This window comes from Dermacentor albipictus, chromosome 9 (assembly GCF_038994185.2).
Source record: "Dermacentor albipictus isolate Rhodes 1998 colony chromosome 9, USDA_Dalb.pri_finalv2, whole genome shotgun sequence".
NCBI lineage: Eukaryota > Metazoa > Arthropoda > Arachnida > Ixodida > Ixodidae > Dermacentor > Dermacentor albipictus.
In genome coordinates, this window is record NC_091829.1 from 11,412,255 (window position 1) to 11,431,693 (window position 19,439).

A 19,439-nucleotide genomic window follows, 5' to 3' on the forward strand; every position below is an offset into this window, starting at 1 on the left:
TTTGTCGAGTAAAAAATCCTGATGACATGCGTATGGCATAGATAAGTAAGACACACTTGCAATCAGATATATTTAAGACGTATTTGAGGTAGTTGTGATCTTGAAAGAGCGCTGTTCGACAGCTGTGCGCAGACGGTAACATAGGGCCACCATGTAGTATTCTACATTGTTGTGTCTCTGATAACATGTCCCTGAGAATATTTTTGAGGTGCCAACTTACCATTACGGGAAATAATTTCCTTTGCGTAGGTCAATGCACGCGGGAAAAATGAGAAACAATCGCGTTTCCCTTGCCCACGCTGCATTATTAGTGTGACCAGTGCACAGTACAATATTGTTTCTGCCCCTGACTGTTTTCCTTGATCTTAGCTTTGGTCTATGGGTGCAATTTGTACCTTCTGTATCACATTCACGTCTATTTGTAGCATTTTGTGGTATATCACTCAACTAACTACCGTTACCAGGAACAACCTGGTGGCCTTGAACAATAATAATAATAATAATAATAATAATATTTATTGTTGCCATCTTACAATAATCGTTCATCAGAAGGCAGGCCCGTCAAAGCCAACGAAGTGGCTTGCGTGACTTGGCCCGGCATGTCGGCAAACAAAGTCAAAATGGCAACATGTACAGGAATGACAAGCTCGCGAAGTTCATCACACAAAATGAAACAGAAAATCAGCTGAAATCAGTGACAAAAGAAATACAAGAAACAAGAAAAGAGAAATGCAGTATTATACATATCTTACAGTGCCTTCAACATTTTTTTCAAGTTTCGTTTCGAAGTTGCAGTAAATATATGATCAGGAAGATCATTGAATATTCTTGGGACATAAGCATACCTACTAGCCTTACCAAATCTTGTGTTGCAGTGCGGTACTACAAAACGCAATGTTTTCCGCAGTGCACGGGGAGCAACATATTCTTGTTTGAAATCAGGGTTCCAAAAATGTCTCACCACAACCGTTTGAGTGAACAAAGTTTGAAATGACGGAAGACCCAGATGTATAAATAAGTTCACATTGTCGGCCGAGGAAGAGTTATAAACAATGGACTTCAACATATTTTTTAGAATACTGTCAATTCGACAAAGCCATCGAGATGAGCAAAACCCGAACAATGTAATGCCATAACGTAACACACTGTATGCTAAGGCGTGCATGATAGTGATTTTTACAGGCATCGGAACAATGGATTTAATATTAAAAAGCAGCGAGGAAACACTTCTGAGACTGCCGCAAAGATACGTCATGTGATCATACCATGAGAGGTCACTGTCAAAGAAAACACCAAGGTATTTAATGGAGTTAACATATTCTACAGGGGCACACTGACACGATTGGCAAGTACGACAGTGTAGAAACAAGGGTAAATTTGTAACCGTTGCTTTAAGTGGATTTCTAAAACATAACAGTTTTGTTTTTTCTTTGTTTATTGACAAACAGTTGTTAGCAAACCAGGTCACTGCGTCGTACACACTCTCTTGAAGTAATGCAATTGCTTTTGAGTAACAGATATGTTTAGTTAAAAGGACAGTGTCATCTGCGTACTGAAATATCATACACTTCGAAACAGCTGAAGAAAAGTCATTTATAAATATGTTAAAGAGAAGAGGAGACAATATAGAGCCCTGAGGCACTCCAGCTTTCAAGGGTAGTTTGTTATTTATGAATAACTCGTTGTCTAAAGATATCACCTGCGAGCGGCCGGACAAATAGTTTTTTAGGAACTGGTAAAATGGACCCCTGAAGCCGAGCAGGTATAGTTGTTCAAGCAAGAGTTCGTGGTTCACAGTATCAAAGGCTTTAGAAGTATCGAGAAACAACGCGCATGCAAACATGTTTTGTTCTAAAGCTGTGTTCAATTCATCGGAAGATTCCTCGAGCAGAGCAATGGTGCCCCGTCCCGCGACAAAGCCGAACTGACGACTCGATATAACTGAAAACTTATCTAGAAATGACGTCATAGTTTCTAAGAGAAATTTTTCTATTATTTGTGACATGATAGGCAAGATTGAAATAGGTCGGTAACTGTCCACAATACCTTTCTTTCCTCCTTTAAATAATGGAGATACAATAGCCGTTTTTAATTCCGCCGGCATTGTAGCCGTCTCTAGAAATCCATTAAGTATGACAAGAAGAATACGCGATAGTGCGTTGAAGTTTCGTTGGAGCAAAGATGCCGATATACCGTCTATACCAGCTGGCTTATGTCGCCTAAACCCAGCAACTATTCTTGCGAGTGTGTCGAATGTTATCGTTGGTAAGAACGCGGAAGCCGATAAGATTTTTTCTTTTCCAGAGCGGCCAGCTGGCACCATTGAAGTTGCTCCCGAAACGCGCGCGAAATGTTGATTGAAGATTGCGGCTGTCTGTGCAAGATCACATGGGAAAGTGTCAGCTAGCTTTGAATTATTAGTGTCTTTCCCGCGTAGGTGGTTTATCAGTGACCACGTCTTTGCCGGATTTCGAACGGATAATTGAAACTGACGTTGAAAGTAGCGGCGTTTTGCGCATCGTATAAGGGCGACGACTTTATTCCTTGCGCTTCTGTAGCTAGCGCGAAGCTCAGCATTGTTAGGAGTTCGTTTAAGGCGTTTCCACAGCAAGTCTCGGTAGGCGATTGCATTCATTATATCCACGGTAAGCCAGTTATGATTTCTTCTCTGTTTAGTTAGAACAATTCGAGTGCAGGCTTCTTGAAAGCTGCGTATTTTCGAACTGAATTGTTCATAAATAAACACTGGCACTCCGGAAACAATCAGTGAAGACCAGTCGAACCTGCCAATCATTTCATCCAATTTGCATTGATCAACAACGATAACGCGCGTCCGCCTATCTGAGCTATTTACTTTCCAACGTTGAGGTGTGTTAAAAAGACGCCTCAAGCTGAAACGACTGACAGTGAAATAGTGGTCTGCTAAGCGTTGCGTAATCACGCATGAATGCAGATTATGATTAGGCGCCCGTGCGGCGATGTGGTCTAAACAAGAATGCGTTATTCGGCCATTCACAATTTCTTCACGTGTGAAGGTGGTGACCATGCTTTCGAGGCCAAAAGCAGAAAGGGCAGATAAATAGTCTGACACTTGAGCTTTACCTGGGCATAATACGTCAATATTTAAATCACCGGTGAGGCAAAACACCTCCTCATAACTGAAACGCTTCAAAACAGTCTCTAATTCTATTATAAAGCGACTAACGCTGTTTGCAGGAGGCCGATAGATCGCTAACAAAGTAAGAGTGGTCTGAAGAAAGCTTACATTTAAACACAGGCATTCAGCATGAGCCAGATCTACATCAATGCATGATACTGTGTACTTTTCATTCACAAAAACTGCAATTCCACCCCCTCGACGGTGTAAACGAGTGATAAAGTTTTCACTATAACCTTTTAGGGCAAAAAATTGTGTGCTTGATTCGGGAATATTTATTTCGGTTAGCACAAATACATCTACAAAATTTCTGGCATCTTCTGCAATATGTTTAAACTCATCCCAGTATTTACGTAGACTGCGAATATTTATATTGACCAAAGTAAAGTCTGATTCGGAATTCGGACCGAAGCTGTCCTTAAAAGCTCGAAAGCTCGGAAAATCAAGCAAAACAGACGGATACATATTCATTGGATTTTTTCAACATCCATTTCATTGGTAATGCGAATGAGTGGAGAGACTTCGTCCTTCTTAGCGAAGATTTTGCCTGCTCTCACCCACACGAACTTGTACTTGTGTAGCTTGCCTGCGGCCCGGGCAAGCCAGAACAGATGCCGATTTGCCTTGGTTAGATTGTCATTAAAGTAGAGCTTCGGAAGTACTTTGGATTCACAGAGCTGTCGAAGCTTTCCACGAGCCCTCATCCAGTTTTCTTTCATGTTTACCGTTGAGAAACGAACCAAGACTGTAGGGACAGTGTCTGTTTTGCCAGAAAGTCGGTGGACAGCAACGACGTGAGTATCAACAGAAAATTCGGGTAAATCAATTTTATCAGCCAGATCATGCAGTATTTTTTTCAAGTCTTCCTTATCAGCAACTGGCATGCCACGAATTTCCAAATTTGCCTTTCTGCTGTGCTGTTCAGATTCATTTTGATCGTGCTGCAATCGTTGCAAAATCTCAGCCTGAACACGGACAGTCTCATTTAACTTCTGAATTTCTCTGTCTGCGGTCCTGGCTGCTTCTTCAGACAACTTGAGCTGTTCACGTGTAGTCTCGTACTGCTTTGACAAGAAAGTGACGGCGTCTTCAAGGTCAGAGACGGTCTTCGACAGATTTAAGAATTCGGCTTTCAGAAACAAGAGCGAGTCAACCTTAGAATGCAGTGCCGGTAGTACTTCTAAGCTTTTTTTTACGTCCTTGATTTCCGCAACAAGAGCTAAAATAGCGTCGTTATTGCCTGCCGCCTGCGCTGAATCCGACTGGGATGAAGAAGGTTGCTTTTTGTTCGCTCTGCAGGTCTTGCATACCCAACCCTCACGTTTCGCCTGTCCCATAGTGTTAAAGGTATTAGGGGCAATACCCGAGCAACTCTGTCCGAGATGATATGAATATTTGCATTCACAACACGCCATAATACGCCCATCACTAGGCAGACTTTTTTGACAGGCAATACAAAGGCTGTCTTCGGACATCGCAACACGTTATAAGAGCAACGCTTGGCAGTCGGCAGCACTTCACATACAATGGGAAGCAAAAGATTACAAAGGAAAATATACCTGTGGAAGTACAGGCGATCAGTTTAACAGGCCACTGTATCGCTGCCGACTGCGAAGCGGTCTGGGTTGAGTGGGCGTTTTATGCTGAAACGCCGGGTCAGCGTTGCCAGAAGAGCAGGATCCAGGCGATGAAATCAGCCGAGCAGTGTCGGTAGGCGTCGATGGGCGTACTTCTGCCAATCCAGCGGGAAAACCTTCAGCAGGCCAGGTGATCTGTGGAAGTACAGGCGATCAGTTTAACAGGCCACTGTATCGCTGCCGACTGCAATAATAATAATAATAATAAACAATACGGACATTGTAAGGACGACGACGATATTACAGCAGAACGACATTAACATTTACACGACGTGATAGTCACTGTCATCGGTGGCGCGCCTACTTAATTGCTTTGGCAGGAAAAAGTACCAGCTCTGAATACGTACAACGCGTTCGTCGTCATTGACCATGATGCTTAAGCAGCGCCGCTGGCGATAGCAGCAACGTGCGCTGTAGGATGTTTATGGTTTATGCTTCTATGTAAACATAAATAGTTCGTTCACTCTTTTCTTCGTATTTTAGTTCTTTCGCTCTCTCAGACATTCCAATATTGGCTCGTTCGTTCATTCGACCACGGCTTAGTGTCTTCCTTCTTTCGTTGGTGAGTTCGTTTGGTTAGTTCGTTTGCTTAGATCGTTCGTTTAGTTCGCTTGCTTAGTTCGTTTGGTTCGTTCGCTTGATTCGTACATTCGGTCATGCTATTGGCTTGCGTTGGCAATCATCATCGGTGGTTGCTGCAGGATTTTTTTCCTGCCACAGAACCTAAGTGCTACTGCCATCTCAGTCGTAGTCGCCATCACATAGCCGTCATATCGCTGCCGTTTTGCAAAATTGTGGTTGTCGTGCTCTGCATGTCGGTGTCGTCGCACTCCACGTGTCATTGTCGCCTTGCCCTCGTCGTCGTAATCCGACCTCATCGCCGTCATTTCGGTGTCCTGCTCGAGCGTCGTCGCAGTCATCAGCGTCGCGGCCGTGTCGTCGTACTGTCACGGTCGTATTCGTGACATCACCGCAGTATTTTGTGCTCCAACATCGTTTTTTATTCTTGACGTTGGATGATCGTCGTCGTGGTGCCATTGTAACTCCATTGTCTCCCTCCCTTGCACACATGCGAGCACGCATTCTTTCGCCAGACAGATATGCAGTATCTGGTACGATGATGCGGGGAGCTAGTAAGAGTGCAAGACAGTCAGACAGGTGGGCGGTTATACGCATAGTGAAGCATAGCGTAGCCATACATAAGGCACCTACTCAGTGCAGTAGCAGCAGCAGCTTTTATGTTGAGCTTCCACATGTTTGCAATTGTTTATATACAAGTGTGTGTTTCTTTTTTTTAATATATGGTTTTACTTGCCAAAAGACAATATGATTGAGGCAAGCCGTTGTAGGGCACTGCGAAATAATTTGAGATGCTTGGGTTCTTTATCGTGCAAATAAATCTAAATACACAGGTGTTTTCAAATTTCGCCAACAGCGAAAACGCACCCACCGTGGCCGGGATTCGATACCGTGACCTCATGCATAGCAGCCGAGCACCCTAAGCAACCACAGCGTGTCTGCGTACATTAAAGCAAGGCTTTCACTGCCTACCTTCCTGGGTTCGGCATGGCTGCTGCTTCTGGTTCAGTTGGTACCTTGGCGGATATATTTGCGAATATAAATGTGCGAAGGTTATTTGTGAGTGTAACGGGCTCGTGTGACGCCCGTATGCTAACCGGCAAACTAGTGCCAGTGTATACACGTTTTGAATAATAAAAGAAAGTGCGTTCTACATGGAACCTTACCATAAAAATTTTGCGTAGGTATCTCTGAAGAACAGACATCCTAAAGAATTACGACATTACAATATATTGGTTCTTTAAAGCACTTCATTTTATAGCCTCTAAGTATAAGAGTTTAACTATAATAATTTTAAGGGATAACTTGTTATTATGAGCAATACTCCTGACTCAAATCATGCGATGAACCTAAACCCAACTTGCCCAATTCCCCATAATCCAAACGCTATGAGGCGGAATCTAGTACGTCTAAAAAAAAGTTGGAGGACGCTAAAGCTTTGCCTTTAAGAATGGAACGCGGTAACGATCAAAGATATCTGACTGCTTCTCATGTTTCCTAGCAGCTTCAGCTTAAGTAACCTTTATGTTTGCCGGGAAACGCTTGCGGTGAAGCCTATGCACGAAGGCGAGCATACTGAAACGATCCCGCTTTCCTCTTTCTGTTCCCCCTTTCCCTTCCCCCGGTGTAGGGTAGCAAACCGGACGCTCGTCTGGTTGACCTCCCTGCCTTTCCTCTCTTTACTATCTCTCTCTCTCTCTGATAGAAACGCGGCCTTTTGCGCGGGCCGGTCCTGAAGGTAGTGCACAGCCGCGGTTTGTGTTGTGTTTGTGGGCTGTCATTCTCAAAATTCTCAGGAATAACTTTGTCAAAAATGTAATACAAGGTATGAGCAACTGTAGTGATAGAATGGTTTGGCAATATAACCCTCATATAGCGTATGTAATACGGCAAGGCGAGGCATACACATATACCTAAATATATACGGAAACTTTGCATCACGGACAACGCCATCGACACCGGATCTTCTGCGACACGGGGCACTTAACTCCATCGCGTTAAAATAGCCTCGAGATTAACGCACATGGAACTTAGTTCCTGCAAGTAATTTTACATCGTAGCGAGAGGGGAAGTGGACAGTCTTTAGATCCACATGTACCTAGCTTTACTGATATTAGAAGCATGCTGAAGAAGTTCTTTTTCTTTGCCTCCGGCGATTGACAACTGCGCTCCATTTATTGTCGTTCTATCATAAGCATGACTTTCGACGAATCTAGTGATTCCAAGATATTTTAATCTGTTGATAGCTTCACAATTTATAGGAAGGATCGGGCTGTCCATCGCGGAGTCGCCGTTCTTTTCGGCACTTCTTAAGACAATCACTCTATAATCTTTGTTTCACTGTCTTCCTTTTTTCTGTCCCTTTTCAAGAAATGTATCTTGCGCCACAAAGTATACCTAAGGATCAAATATGTCCACAGCGATACAATAATTTCCATCTCACATGTATGTCGCAGGTATATCACGAAATAAGCGCATTTACCGCTAAGCCAAGTTGTCCGCCAGTGTTTGTCGTTGGAAGGCATAGAAGGCGTCATCGAACGAATACATTCAACTATTAACATATGGTTCCTGCTACTCTAACTTTTGTTGCTGTTACTTTCCCATCCATTCTTAAATCTAGTAATAAAATACTGACAAGTAATTAAACCTCTTTCTGATAACCTTATTAGACTACTCTTCTGCTTAACCATATTGCAAAAGTAATTCCGAAACTCACCTTGACAAAGCTTCTTTCAAAACCCTTTAGGTAACTCTTAAAAGAGTTCATAATTTACATAACTTTGAGTATTCAATTACTTTCATTGTGACAGTCGACAAATCTGCTCTTGCTAAACCTGTCTACCTACTGGATTACCATTCTTCACCTTGCTTCGACTATATTCACACTAAGTTCTCCAAAAATACTTTCGGCTACAAAAATTACGAATGGTCACTCGGTACAGGTCTTTTTCCTGATAAACTGCAGGTAGGGAAAGTCCCCCCTCCACACATCTGCGAAATAAAATTTACCAACTACCGCCCTATTTCTCTTAGAAGCACATGTTGCAAGCTTTTAGAACAGTGGAGCGAGAAACCTTGTCAATTTCTTTGATAACCCTTTGTTTTGTTGAGTTGCACAGCTTCGCTTCAGTATTTAATAATGCGAGACTCAACTCGTATCTTTTACTCATAAAATGTGCGGAATTTTGATTGTTAATCGTACATATACGCTGAATGACTTTTCTTGGATTTCTAGGAAGGGTTAAATAGTATCATTAGCTTTTATGTCACAAAACAAACACTTGAATCTTTGGGATTATCTTTTAAAATGGGTGGAATGTTTTCTGTTCATTGCTCGAAATACGTTACTACTAACGGCTATAATTTATCGATGATTTATCAGGTATGCCCAAAGCGTCGGTTCTCTGTTCCTTGTTGTTCATGATACACATGAACAGCCAAATTTGATGCGTATCCCTTGACATTAATCTCTTTAATGAGGAGTGAGGCAATTGCAGAGGAATTACTACCGATTCTGATACTAGATGTCTTCTGTCCAACCTGACTTGATAGCCAACTGGTTCAGTCTGAACCAGTTGGTTCTTCCAGTTGGCAGTCAGCGCTTGTCTGTGGTATTTGTTTCCTTGTGTCCTCGTCTTTTTCGCGCTGTTTCACCTCAGTTCTTTGTCTCTAAACCGTGGAATAAAGATTTATTTATTAAATTTATTTATTCTTTCTTATTTATTTATTTATTTATTTATTTATTCATTCATTCATTCATTCATTCATTCATTCATTCATTCATTCATTCATTCATTCATTCATTCATTCATTGTACCTAAAGGGTCCCGTGACAGGCATTAAATGAGGCCTGTGTACAGGGAATATAATGACGTAATTACAGCGAAGAAAAAGAGGGGAATGCAGGTCAAAATATAAACAACTCAGTTAGTCACTATAGAACACAATGAATAAAGTAACCTATAATGACGCGCAGCAGCATATGCGATAAGCCTGTGTGTTATCGTTGGTGCACGTGATTTGTTCGGTGACGGATTTGAATTCTACAGGGCCGGTGATTGTGGCGATATGGATCGAAAGGCAATTCCAGTTACGAACCCACCATGGTGGCTTAGCTGCTATGGTTTTGCGCTGCTATGCGCGAGGTCGCTGGTTAAAATCCTGTCCGCGGCGGTCGCATTTCGATGGGGGCGACGTGCAAAAACGCCCGGGTTCTCTCCACTGGATGTCCGTTAAAGGACTCCAGGTGGTCAGTTGTTCCAGAGCGGTCCAATACGGTGTGCCTCATAATTATAACGTGCTTTTGGCATCTAAAAGCCCAGAATTAAATTTTTGTGTGCCATTGGGGACGTACTACCCTTCAGTAAGTATTCTTGACGGCAACTTGATGGTGTCCGCCACATTTCAATCAACCTTTCACGCTAACTAGGGTCACTGTTCTATTCTAGTTGTCTTGCTGCTTTCACCGTGGACCTGGTGGCCAGGCCTTCTTCTACGATGGCGTCTGGCAGCCCGCGACGGACTTGGTGGCCAGCTGTTTTAGCAGCCTGGTGTCTCGATGCCCACCTCCGTGTGCTGTGGATCTGGTGGCCAGCTGTTCTCGTGGCTTCTTGGGCTGCTGATCAGAAGGTCGTGCATGCGTTGAGGAATCACAGGCGGCAAATTTTTTTTTCTGCATGAACTTTAATCTAAGAACAAGTTGGCGGAGTTGTTAGTTAACATGTACAAAGTCATCGTTTTTGCTAACTTCGTTCTGTTCACGTTGTTTGATTTCGTTTATTTATTTATTTATTTATTTATTTATTTATTTATTTATTTATTTATTTATTTATTTATTTATTTATTTATTTATTTATAGAATCCTGCGGACTCATGGTCCAAGCTGCGTGGTCGATACAAATACTAAAGAAATAAAAAAAAGCAGTAACCAAAAATAAGCAACAATAATACAGGCTCAGAAAGGTTATTTCACAGTTTGATCACTTGCTTTGATAAGGCAGTTCCATTCACTAATCCTTGTCGGGAAATAAGAAAACTTGAATAGGTCCGTCCGAGCGAAATATGGGGTTAGGGCATTTTCATTGTGGTGTCGGGTGGGCCTGCTAGTTAAGGGCGTCAAATATGTTGATTTATCTATCGCTAGTTTGTTTTCCAAGAGTGGGGAAAGAAATTCTAATCTGAATTTTTGCCTTCGTGCCTGTAATAGGTTAATGTCATTTTCTTGCATTAAATCAGAAGGTGAGTGAGAGAAGGAAGAGGTGCTCAAAAAAAAAGGATGGACACAGCAAAAAACGAAGTCTGCGGAAAAATGCGCTCAAGTAATCAAATACATTATGTCAATGAATTGTTCGCAGTACAGTTGTGTCCTGCATGTCACGCAGTTGTATAACCAGCAATCCCTTCGAAATCTCTTATGCATGTCACCTGAAAGCAAAATCCCTGCTCTATATGTTAGCACCGGTAGAATGCATTGATTGTGCAGCTTTCGTTTCAATGATGATAAGCTTCTAGTTAACATCTGGCAATGTGTGCCGTCGTACGCGCTCCAACCCATTTTTATTCTTCTGTAAATTTCCTTCTCATGATCAGGGTCCCCCATGAGTAATTGACCTCGGTAAACATACTCCTTCAGACTCTAGTGGGTGACTGGCATCTCCCTGCAATCACCAATTACCCCCGTGCTGCGCCAGCCGATTTGAACTTGCGCCTGCAAATTTCCCAATTTCATCACCCCACCTAGTCTTCTGTCGTCCTCAACTGCGCTTCCCTTCTCTTCACTAGCACTAATTCTGTAACCATAATGGTCCACTGGTTATATAGCCTACGCATTAAATGGCCTGCACAGCTCCATTTTTTCTCTTAATGTAGATAAGGATATCGGCTACCCGCGTTTGCTCTCTGATCCACACCGGTCTCTTGCTGTCTCTTATAGCATTCTTCGTTCCATTGCTCTTTGTGCTGTCCTTAGCTTGTTCTCGAGCTTCTTTGTCACTCTCCAAGTTTCTGCCCTATATGTTAGCACCGGTAGAATGCATTGATTGTACAGCTTTCTTTTCAATTATGATAAGCTTCTAGTTAGGATCTGGCAATTTGTGCTGTCGTACGCGCTCTAACCCATTTTTATTCTTCTGTAAATTTCCTTCTCATGATCAGGGTCCCCTATGAGTAATTGACCTAGGTAAACGTACTCCTTCAGACTCTAGTGGCTGACTGGCGATCCTGAACTCTTGTTCCGTTGCCAGGCTATTGATTATTGTCTTTGTCTTTTGCATATCAATCTATAACCCTACTCTAACTCTCTCTCTCTCTCTGTTAAGGTCCTCAATCATGTGTTTTAACTTGTCCCCAGTGTTGCTGAAAAGGAGAATGTTATCTAAAAACCGAAAGTTGCTAAGATATTCACCATGGATCCTAGTTCCTAAGCCTTGCCAGTGTAATAGCCTAAATAAATAGCTTAAATACATACTTCTCCCAAGCATGCGATGATAGCATTGGAGAGATCGTGTCTCCGTGCTTAACCTCTTTTAAAGGTATCTTTCTACTTGTGGAGAATCAAGGTAGCTGTGGAACCTTTGTATATATTTTCCATAATATTCGCGAATGCCTCCTGTACTCCTTGATTACATAATGCCTATATGACTGCTGGTATCTCTACTGAATCAAATGCCTTCGCATAATCTATATGAAAGCCATATAGAGGTTGATTGTACACTGCAGATGTCTCGATTACCTAATTGATGACATGGATGGGATTCATTGTAGAGTATCCCTGCCTAAAGCCAGCCTGTTCTCTTGGTTGGCTGAAGTCAAGTGTTGCACGTATTGGAAGTTATTGGATACTAATCCAGCAAACCACGTTATACCCTAGTTCATTCTAGACTCCTTGTCCAGCAAATAGTGAAGTGAAGCCACAGCAGTCGTGGCAGTCAGACAGCCGAACGTATAGAAATGTATCAGGTGAATGAAGGACGAGTGCGAATGTGCCTATCACCATTTGGGATAATGAAACAAGAAACACCTACTACATTTGAGTGGTTTACAGGACGTACATTTATCTTGGTGCAATCCAATGCCGGGCTCTGCTATTGGAATTTTGTGAATGCCCCATCACTTTAAAGCTCCTCGATGAAAAATTTTACTCCGCCTTTATGGTAATTAAATAGAGATATGGATAATGCAAAAATGGACGAAAACAAGCGAAGCACGTGAACCAAGCGAGATCTTGTGACAAAATCAGGTATAGGAGAAATATATCATGTTATCCATTCCGATATACCATAACCCCTTATGCGACAGAGCAACTGATTCCACGCTCGAACACGACAAAACTAACCGATATGTCTTCTAACCTCTCAAGTATTTGTCGTTTTTACTGGTTTTTGTCCAAACTGGCTTAGTCGGCTCATCTGGTTACCCTATGCATCTCATAGCATCTGTCGGCGAATTCGAACTTAAAAAAAGCTTTGTAAAGAAATAATAGGAGGCCAACCCGAAGGAAAAGAACCATAGCAATCACCACAATCAGCATACTCTCCCAGCGATTTTCATAACCCTTGACTGGTGCCAGCATATTGAATCTTAAGCCTGTCAAAGTTCTAATTTTACCGCGCCAACTAATTGTCTGCCGTCCTCAAGCTTCCCTTCACTTGGCACGTATTCTGTAACTGTAACGCACCACCTCCCGTTATCTGCCCTACGCAATACACAGCCCACCCAGCTCAATCTTTTCCTCTTAATGTCAACTAAAATACTGGCCACCCCTGTTTGCTCTCTACTTCACATCACTGTCTACCTATCTCTGAACGTTACTTTTAACACTTTCTTCTCAGGGTTATTTGTTTATGCGCAAGTGTCTGCCCCAGATATTTGTACCCGTAGAATGCAATGATTGTACACTCTTCAAGGGTAGCGGTAAGCTGCCGGTCATGATTTTATAATGCGTACGGTATAGGATCCAACCGTTCCTATTTTTCTGTAAGCTCCCTCGCCATGATTAGACACCATAGCTAGGCTATCAAACATTACCTTTGTCTTATGCATAGTATTATTTAGCCTTACGTTCACTTCGTTCGCTCAGTCATACCACAGCAGCCGTAGTGCCTTAGTTACGAAATCCCACAATCGAAAAAAAAAACATATTGTACAGGGAATGATACACGCGTTATAATTTCTGTGCAACTAATCTGGTACGGTTATAACCAAGAATTGATTTTTCTAGCAAAGCTCATCACAAGAACCGCATTATTCCGCGGGCGGAAGGCGAAATATAATATTCCACAATCTTCCATCAGGCATCACGTAGGCAGATCTGCAAGCTGCGTTAAGCGAAGGTCGAGTGAGCATGAGCGAAGTGTAAGAATGTCATATTGGCGTTCGGCTTCCAGGCATACAGTCATCCCCGAAACTTGAAAGAAACGCACCACCTGCTTATACGTAATCAGGTTAGGCGAGATAGATTAAGGTAAGCTTGAGGTAAGACTATGGCGGTTGGGTTTGTCATGTGTTAGCATCGCATGGCTCTTCCTGTACTACTCTGCATTATACCGCCATTCCGTCATGAATTGCGGTATAATGACACCTGCTGTATCATGGCCTTTGCGGTATCATGTCCTAGGCTCTTCTGTGCAACCTACTACATTGAATGTAAAGAGCAGGGCGCAAAGATCAGGATCCTGATCGTTGCGCCCTGCTTTTTACATTCAAGCATGAACCAACTAGCCCAAGCAAGAGTTTTACTTGAGCATACTATAATACCTTGCACTTTGTTCCTACGTTTTGATTTTTCGCTCTGGTCAGGCATAGCATTCTTGCCTTTCAAGAATGATTCATTTGTTCGGAGTTGGTGCTGTGTTCATGTGCTTAGCTTGCGTTCGCCTGTTTCTTTATGTATATATATAAACGCGACAGACCGCGTTTGTGGTGCTGTGCCAAGCTCGTTATCCTTGTGCAGTGCCCAGAACACTGGCGGCCGTATCCTTCAATGAGCCCTGTGCAGTGTCTCGCGAAAGTGAATCTCCGTTAGAGATCGCACAAAGTAACGCACCTCCTTTTGCAAGTTGAAACAACAACAACAAAAATAAAAGAAACTACTACCGATTGTGAGCATAAACTGGGCTTATTCTGTCGTTTTTGTTGCTAGATTTCACCTGACGCAGTCATGGCAGGATGCAAACGCCAGTAGAAGTGGCGATGTCTTTCTGTCCCCAGTAAAATGTGTAGGATTCCATAGTGAGTAACACTGCGCGGGAGTACTCAGGACTGCTGATGACTTAAATTTTGTGTGAGATTATGACGGCGTTGGATGTTGTTCATAATACAACCCCGAGATTTTCGTGTGTCCTCCTTGGTCTCAGTTCTCGTCAAGTACACGTGTGATGTCTTTCTTTTTTCAACGCTGCCGTGAACGAACGGCACGAGATCGACCTGGTTGGGCAAGGACGATTCTGGCCTTTCGTGGGTCGTCACAAGGTCCCGAGTGGGAGGCAGCATGGTGGCCTAACTTAAGATCCAGCCAAAGTGAGCTCATATTCTTTTCGCTCTGCAAAGGAAATCGCGTAAAAGACAGTTACACGCAGTGTAAGTACGAGTACGGCAACGTTTCTTATAACGCTTAGCAGTCAAGCGTAAACAAGACGCAATAATAATAATTATTATTATTTGTTTTGAACACCTATATACGATTAACATCATAATTAAAGCAGCCACAGTGATCCCACCTGACTGATTTTATGACAAAAAGAAAATTAAACTTGTGAAGTTGGAAGCTATCCAGTGAATCATCGTATGGAGAACGCAGTACGTATAGCAGACGTGCGTTGCCAACAATCGTAGTATCATAGAAAAATAGCAGTAGAGTATTTGCGTTTACAGTATGCATTTGACGCTGCTTTACAGCAAACTTTCATTTATAAGGCATGATTCGTGTGCGCTGCTGCAGTGGCTACAGTTTTCACTCCGGCATCCCAGTAACGAAATCTCTCTTGTCGACGTACTTCGCTTTGCTGTCCTATAATTGCTTGTACAAATTAGGAGCTGTCCACGTTGACTTCCCTCAGAATTCTCGAGACACATTGCAATATATAACCCCACGATATAAAGCCGCAGCAAAAAACACAGTGCGCGTTGCCAGGTTTCTTCCTGCTTTATGGTGACGCAAGGCCATTCCGCGTAAATCTGCCACCCGTACTTGCCACTGGCCACTAAAATACGAGGATATTTTAATTCAAGCGAAGCTCCTAGGCTCCCATTTCTGCGTTCCGCGTCGGAGTCCCTCGGCGTGACCGAGCGAACGAGCACAACGAAGGATGAAAGAGCGAACTTGGAGCCCAAAGGGGATGACAGATGACTATGGCAAATAGAGTGCGAGGAGGAACGCGGAGGAGGAGGGTATGGCGAAAGCGTGATAATAAAGGTACAGTGCTGCGCAAGGCGGGCTCTGCCGCGACGACCACAAGGAGATGGCGCCAGAGTAGCGCCTCGTTGTCTGGCATGCGGTGAGCGCGTCCACCGATATATATAGAAACAAAGCACTGCATGAGCGGAGGTCTGTTTGCGGCGGCTGCTATGAATTGCGCCCACGCGTCAACCACGCGCTGCCTCTCGCGATCTCGTGTTTAGCCAGAAAGTCGCGCTACACTTCGTTCTATTTGCAACGTGCCACACGAGAAAGACTCTCCGCTTAGACCGATATATCGCGAAATGAAAACGTGTGCAGAGCTGCGCTGAAATTTCGCAGTAGGTAGTAGCGTAATCGTCGGTGAATTTTTTAAACGAGAATAGCATTCTACATGTTTGTCATGAGGTCGGACTAACTTAAGTTTTAAGTTCCCCAATCAGAAGTTAATGAGCCCACCCACTGAATTGAAACTCAATACTGATAGTATTATAAATGATAACGGCACAGAACAAATCGTACAACGAGAATAATTCAGTTATGTGTACTATCGTGTGCTGCAAGTGTCATTCCGAATTAGGTCGGTTTGCATTGTTTGGAAAATTCGCCCGGGTTGCGGTACGTTTGTTCATATGTTGGTTTTTAATTCCCATTAAACTCTTTCACGCCAATAATGTGTACGGCATAAGGTTTCTCTGCCGAGGGAACAGGGGTTACGAGCCTTCAAGCCAACTTGTCTTGCTGAGCTTGTGATGGTATGTGCTCCTATTCAATGAACTTCTTTTAGTCCATCTTGGCTTACTGTATACTTATTTGTCACTATCGGTATGCGCCGCTCTTCAATAAAACTTTTTCGCCCCAACTAAGATCAATAGGTTCTAGCGGCCCGGTGCCTTGGTCCACGCCTTGCGAACCTGGTAGTCAGCTCTTCAATTGTCCTGGTGTCTTGCTATCCCCTCTTCAGGCTTGGTGACCACATATTTTCTTGCGGCCTAGCGTATTGGCACCCACGCTGCGGACTCTGTGGCCAATTGTTCTATCGACCTGGCATGTTGCAGCCCGGCCTGTGGACCTGGTTGCCACTTCTAACAGCCTAGCGTCTTGCTGCCCGCACTGCAGACCTGGTGGCCAACTGGACTAGCGGCTTGGTATTATGCTGGCTGCTCTGCACACCTTGTGGCAAGATCATCTAGCAGCCTGCTGCCTTGCTACCTGGCTTGCGGACCTTGTGGCTAGCTGCCCTAGAGATCTGGTATGTTCCTGTCCGCACTACAGACCTAATAGTCAGTTTTGTTAGAGGCCTGATGACTATCTGACCAGCCTGCAGTCATGGTGGCCAGGTCTTCTAACGACCTGGTATCTTGCTACCTAACATGTCCACCAAGTGCATGGCAGTTCCGGAGGCCTGGTGTCTTGCTGCCTTCTCTGCGGACCTGGTGACCGGCTGTTATACAGGCCTGGTGTGCTGCTAATCAGAAGATAGCGCCCGCGGAATAGTCACAGGAGGAAAAATTCTGTTTTTATATCACAATATCTTCATAAACATGGCTAGTTAAGCGAGTTTGCGAGTTAGTATCATTCAAATGAGCGTCTGTGCTTACTTAGTTCCTTTGTTTGATTTCGGCCATTTCCTTGCATTTAAATGCAGCCTTCGCTGCCGTAACCGGCGCTGTAGAAAGCACTAATATGGCGGCTTGCTTTCGCCTTGATTTTGCACTCAATGGGGATTGTCTGCCTTCGTGAATAGCTTTAGATTAAACCGTCCGAACGAAACCCACGCTGCTTTTCTGAAGACACAAAAAGTAGCTGAAAGGTTCCTGGCTGCTAGTTTATATCCGTGGCTATTGCTTCAAGCGATGCAGGGACGAAGAGTCAGGCAATGTTTCGCTTCCCAAATGAGGTGAACGCACTCCGCAAGTATTTTCAAATAATTACACTCTGTCAGCTTTTGGGGTACAACCCATACTCGACGTGCTTTCCACTGCTTCATGCTGTAACCACTTTGTTTTTTGTGCCTGTTATCTGGGCGCATCAGTGGTTAGACAAGGATGAAAGAGCGAACTTGGAGCCCAAAGGGGATGACAGATGACTATGGCAAATAGAGTGCGAGGAGGAACGCGGAGGAGGAGGGTATGGCGAAAGCGTGATAATAAAGGTACAGTGCTGCGCAAGGCGGGCTCTGCAGCTGTTTTTCAGTGCAGTACGTCGCTGAATTCGATGTTGACGCGTTGAAAAAAATAACCTGTTTTTTTTTTTGCGGAACGCAATTAAACTTGATAATGTATTCGATCACTTACCTTTTGACAGCTTCCTGCTTGCCGGCGTTTCACTCTGTTGTTGATTTCTTTCGCGGCACCATCAGCGAAAAAAAAAAATCGGAATCTCTATAACACGAGAACCAGGTTTCGCAGAACGAGAAATCCCACCACTGTCCGTCGCACATGTTCGAACATATTAGAAGCGAAGCTTTTATTTTAGAGCCATGTACAGGCGCCCAAATCTTTAACTGGTGTGCGGGAGCGGCGACTTTTCCGTGCGTCAGCGCCGTTTGACGGGGCGAGGCTGGAAACAGTCTGAGGCTAAGCGCATGCGTACAAAGCGCGCTCAGCTGGGCCCATCGTCTACTAGGCTGTTTCCAGCCTCGCCGCGTCATACGGCGCTGACGCCCGGAAAAGTCGCCGTTCCCGCACACCAGTTAAAGATTTGGGCACCTGTACCATTAACGCTGATGTGCATAATCGTTTCTCACGTTAAGCAACGATCGAATTGATTAATTGTTCGTACACAACCTTCACCTTGTTCAATTTTTGCACTTCTGAACTTCAACTTTCCGAAGGGGTTTAGACATAGAACCACAAAATCAGGCGGGTGCACTGTGCCACACATTTGCGTAGTGATGTCACGAGGACGAACGCAACGTGTGATGCTTGAGGGAAGAGTGCTGATGAAGGGTGTTTGGACGTAGAAGTAGGACACATACCTCATCACACGTATGCAGGACATGTTCAAGATAGTCGTAACCTTGAGAAAGCGTTGTTCGACAGCTTTTCCTACACAGTCAGATACGGCCTTTAACGCTGTGATGTGGCAACTGGGTGCTCCTGTCCCTGAGAATACTTGAGGAGCGACCATACCATTATGGGAAAGAATTTCTTAGGTCAGCGCACCTGGGTAAAATGAGAAAAAATGGCGTTTCCGTTGCCTATGCTGAAGTATTAGTGAGACCAATGAATAGTATACCATTCTGTTTCTACATTTACGAGTTTTCTTTGGGGACGATCCTTGAAACTTGTTTTTGTGCAGTATGGATGTTCTGTCTTCTGTTCACTTCTGAACTCTGTTTTCACTTGCCACGTCATTCTTTAAAGGGTAAAGTGGAGCCTAGTGATTTTGTCGCATTCATTTAACAATGTCTAATAATACCACAACTATTACTACTGCTAGTAAGAATAATCAGCGCCAGCGACATTCTGAGCACAGCGTCAGGATTGCGACACAACAGTGTTTATATGACGACGTGATGGTGGCTATGTCATTGGGGACATGAATACTTACGTAACAGGAAGAAGTAGCAACTCAACGTGTATCGCGCGTGCGTTGTCATTGACGATGATGCTTAAACAGCGGCGGTGACGACAGTAGCAGCGCGCGCTGTCACATGTTGATGGTT

General features: G+C 43.8%; 2 protein-coding genes across 2 annotated transcripts in view; one reads left to right on the top strand and one right to left on the bottom strand.

The window, feature by feature from the left end:
- LOC135911137 (uncharacterized) overlaps positions 1 to 19,439 on the top strand; it is a 110,496-nt gene that overhangs the window by 42,172 nt on the left and 48,885 nt on the right. The gene's annotated exons all lie outside the window — the stretch shown is intronic.
- Positions 3,625 to 4,494, bottom strand: LOC139049809 (uncharacterized). The gene has a single exon (XM_070525615.1). The coding sequence runs from the start codon at positions 4,492 to 4,494 to the stop codon at positions 3,625 to 3,627; it is 870 nt and encodes a 289-aa protein (XP_070381716.1).

What these genes read in the sequence shown, in the direction of transcription:
- LOC139049809 (XM_070525615.1), bottom strand. Translation starts at nt 4,494, where the DNA reads ATGGGACAGGCGAAACGTGAGGGTTGGGTATGCAAGACCTGCAGAGCG.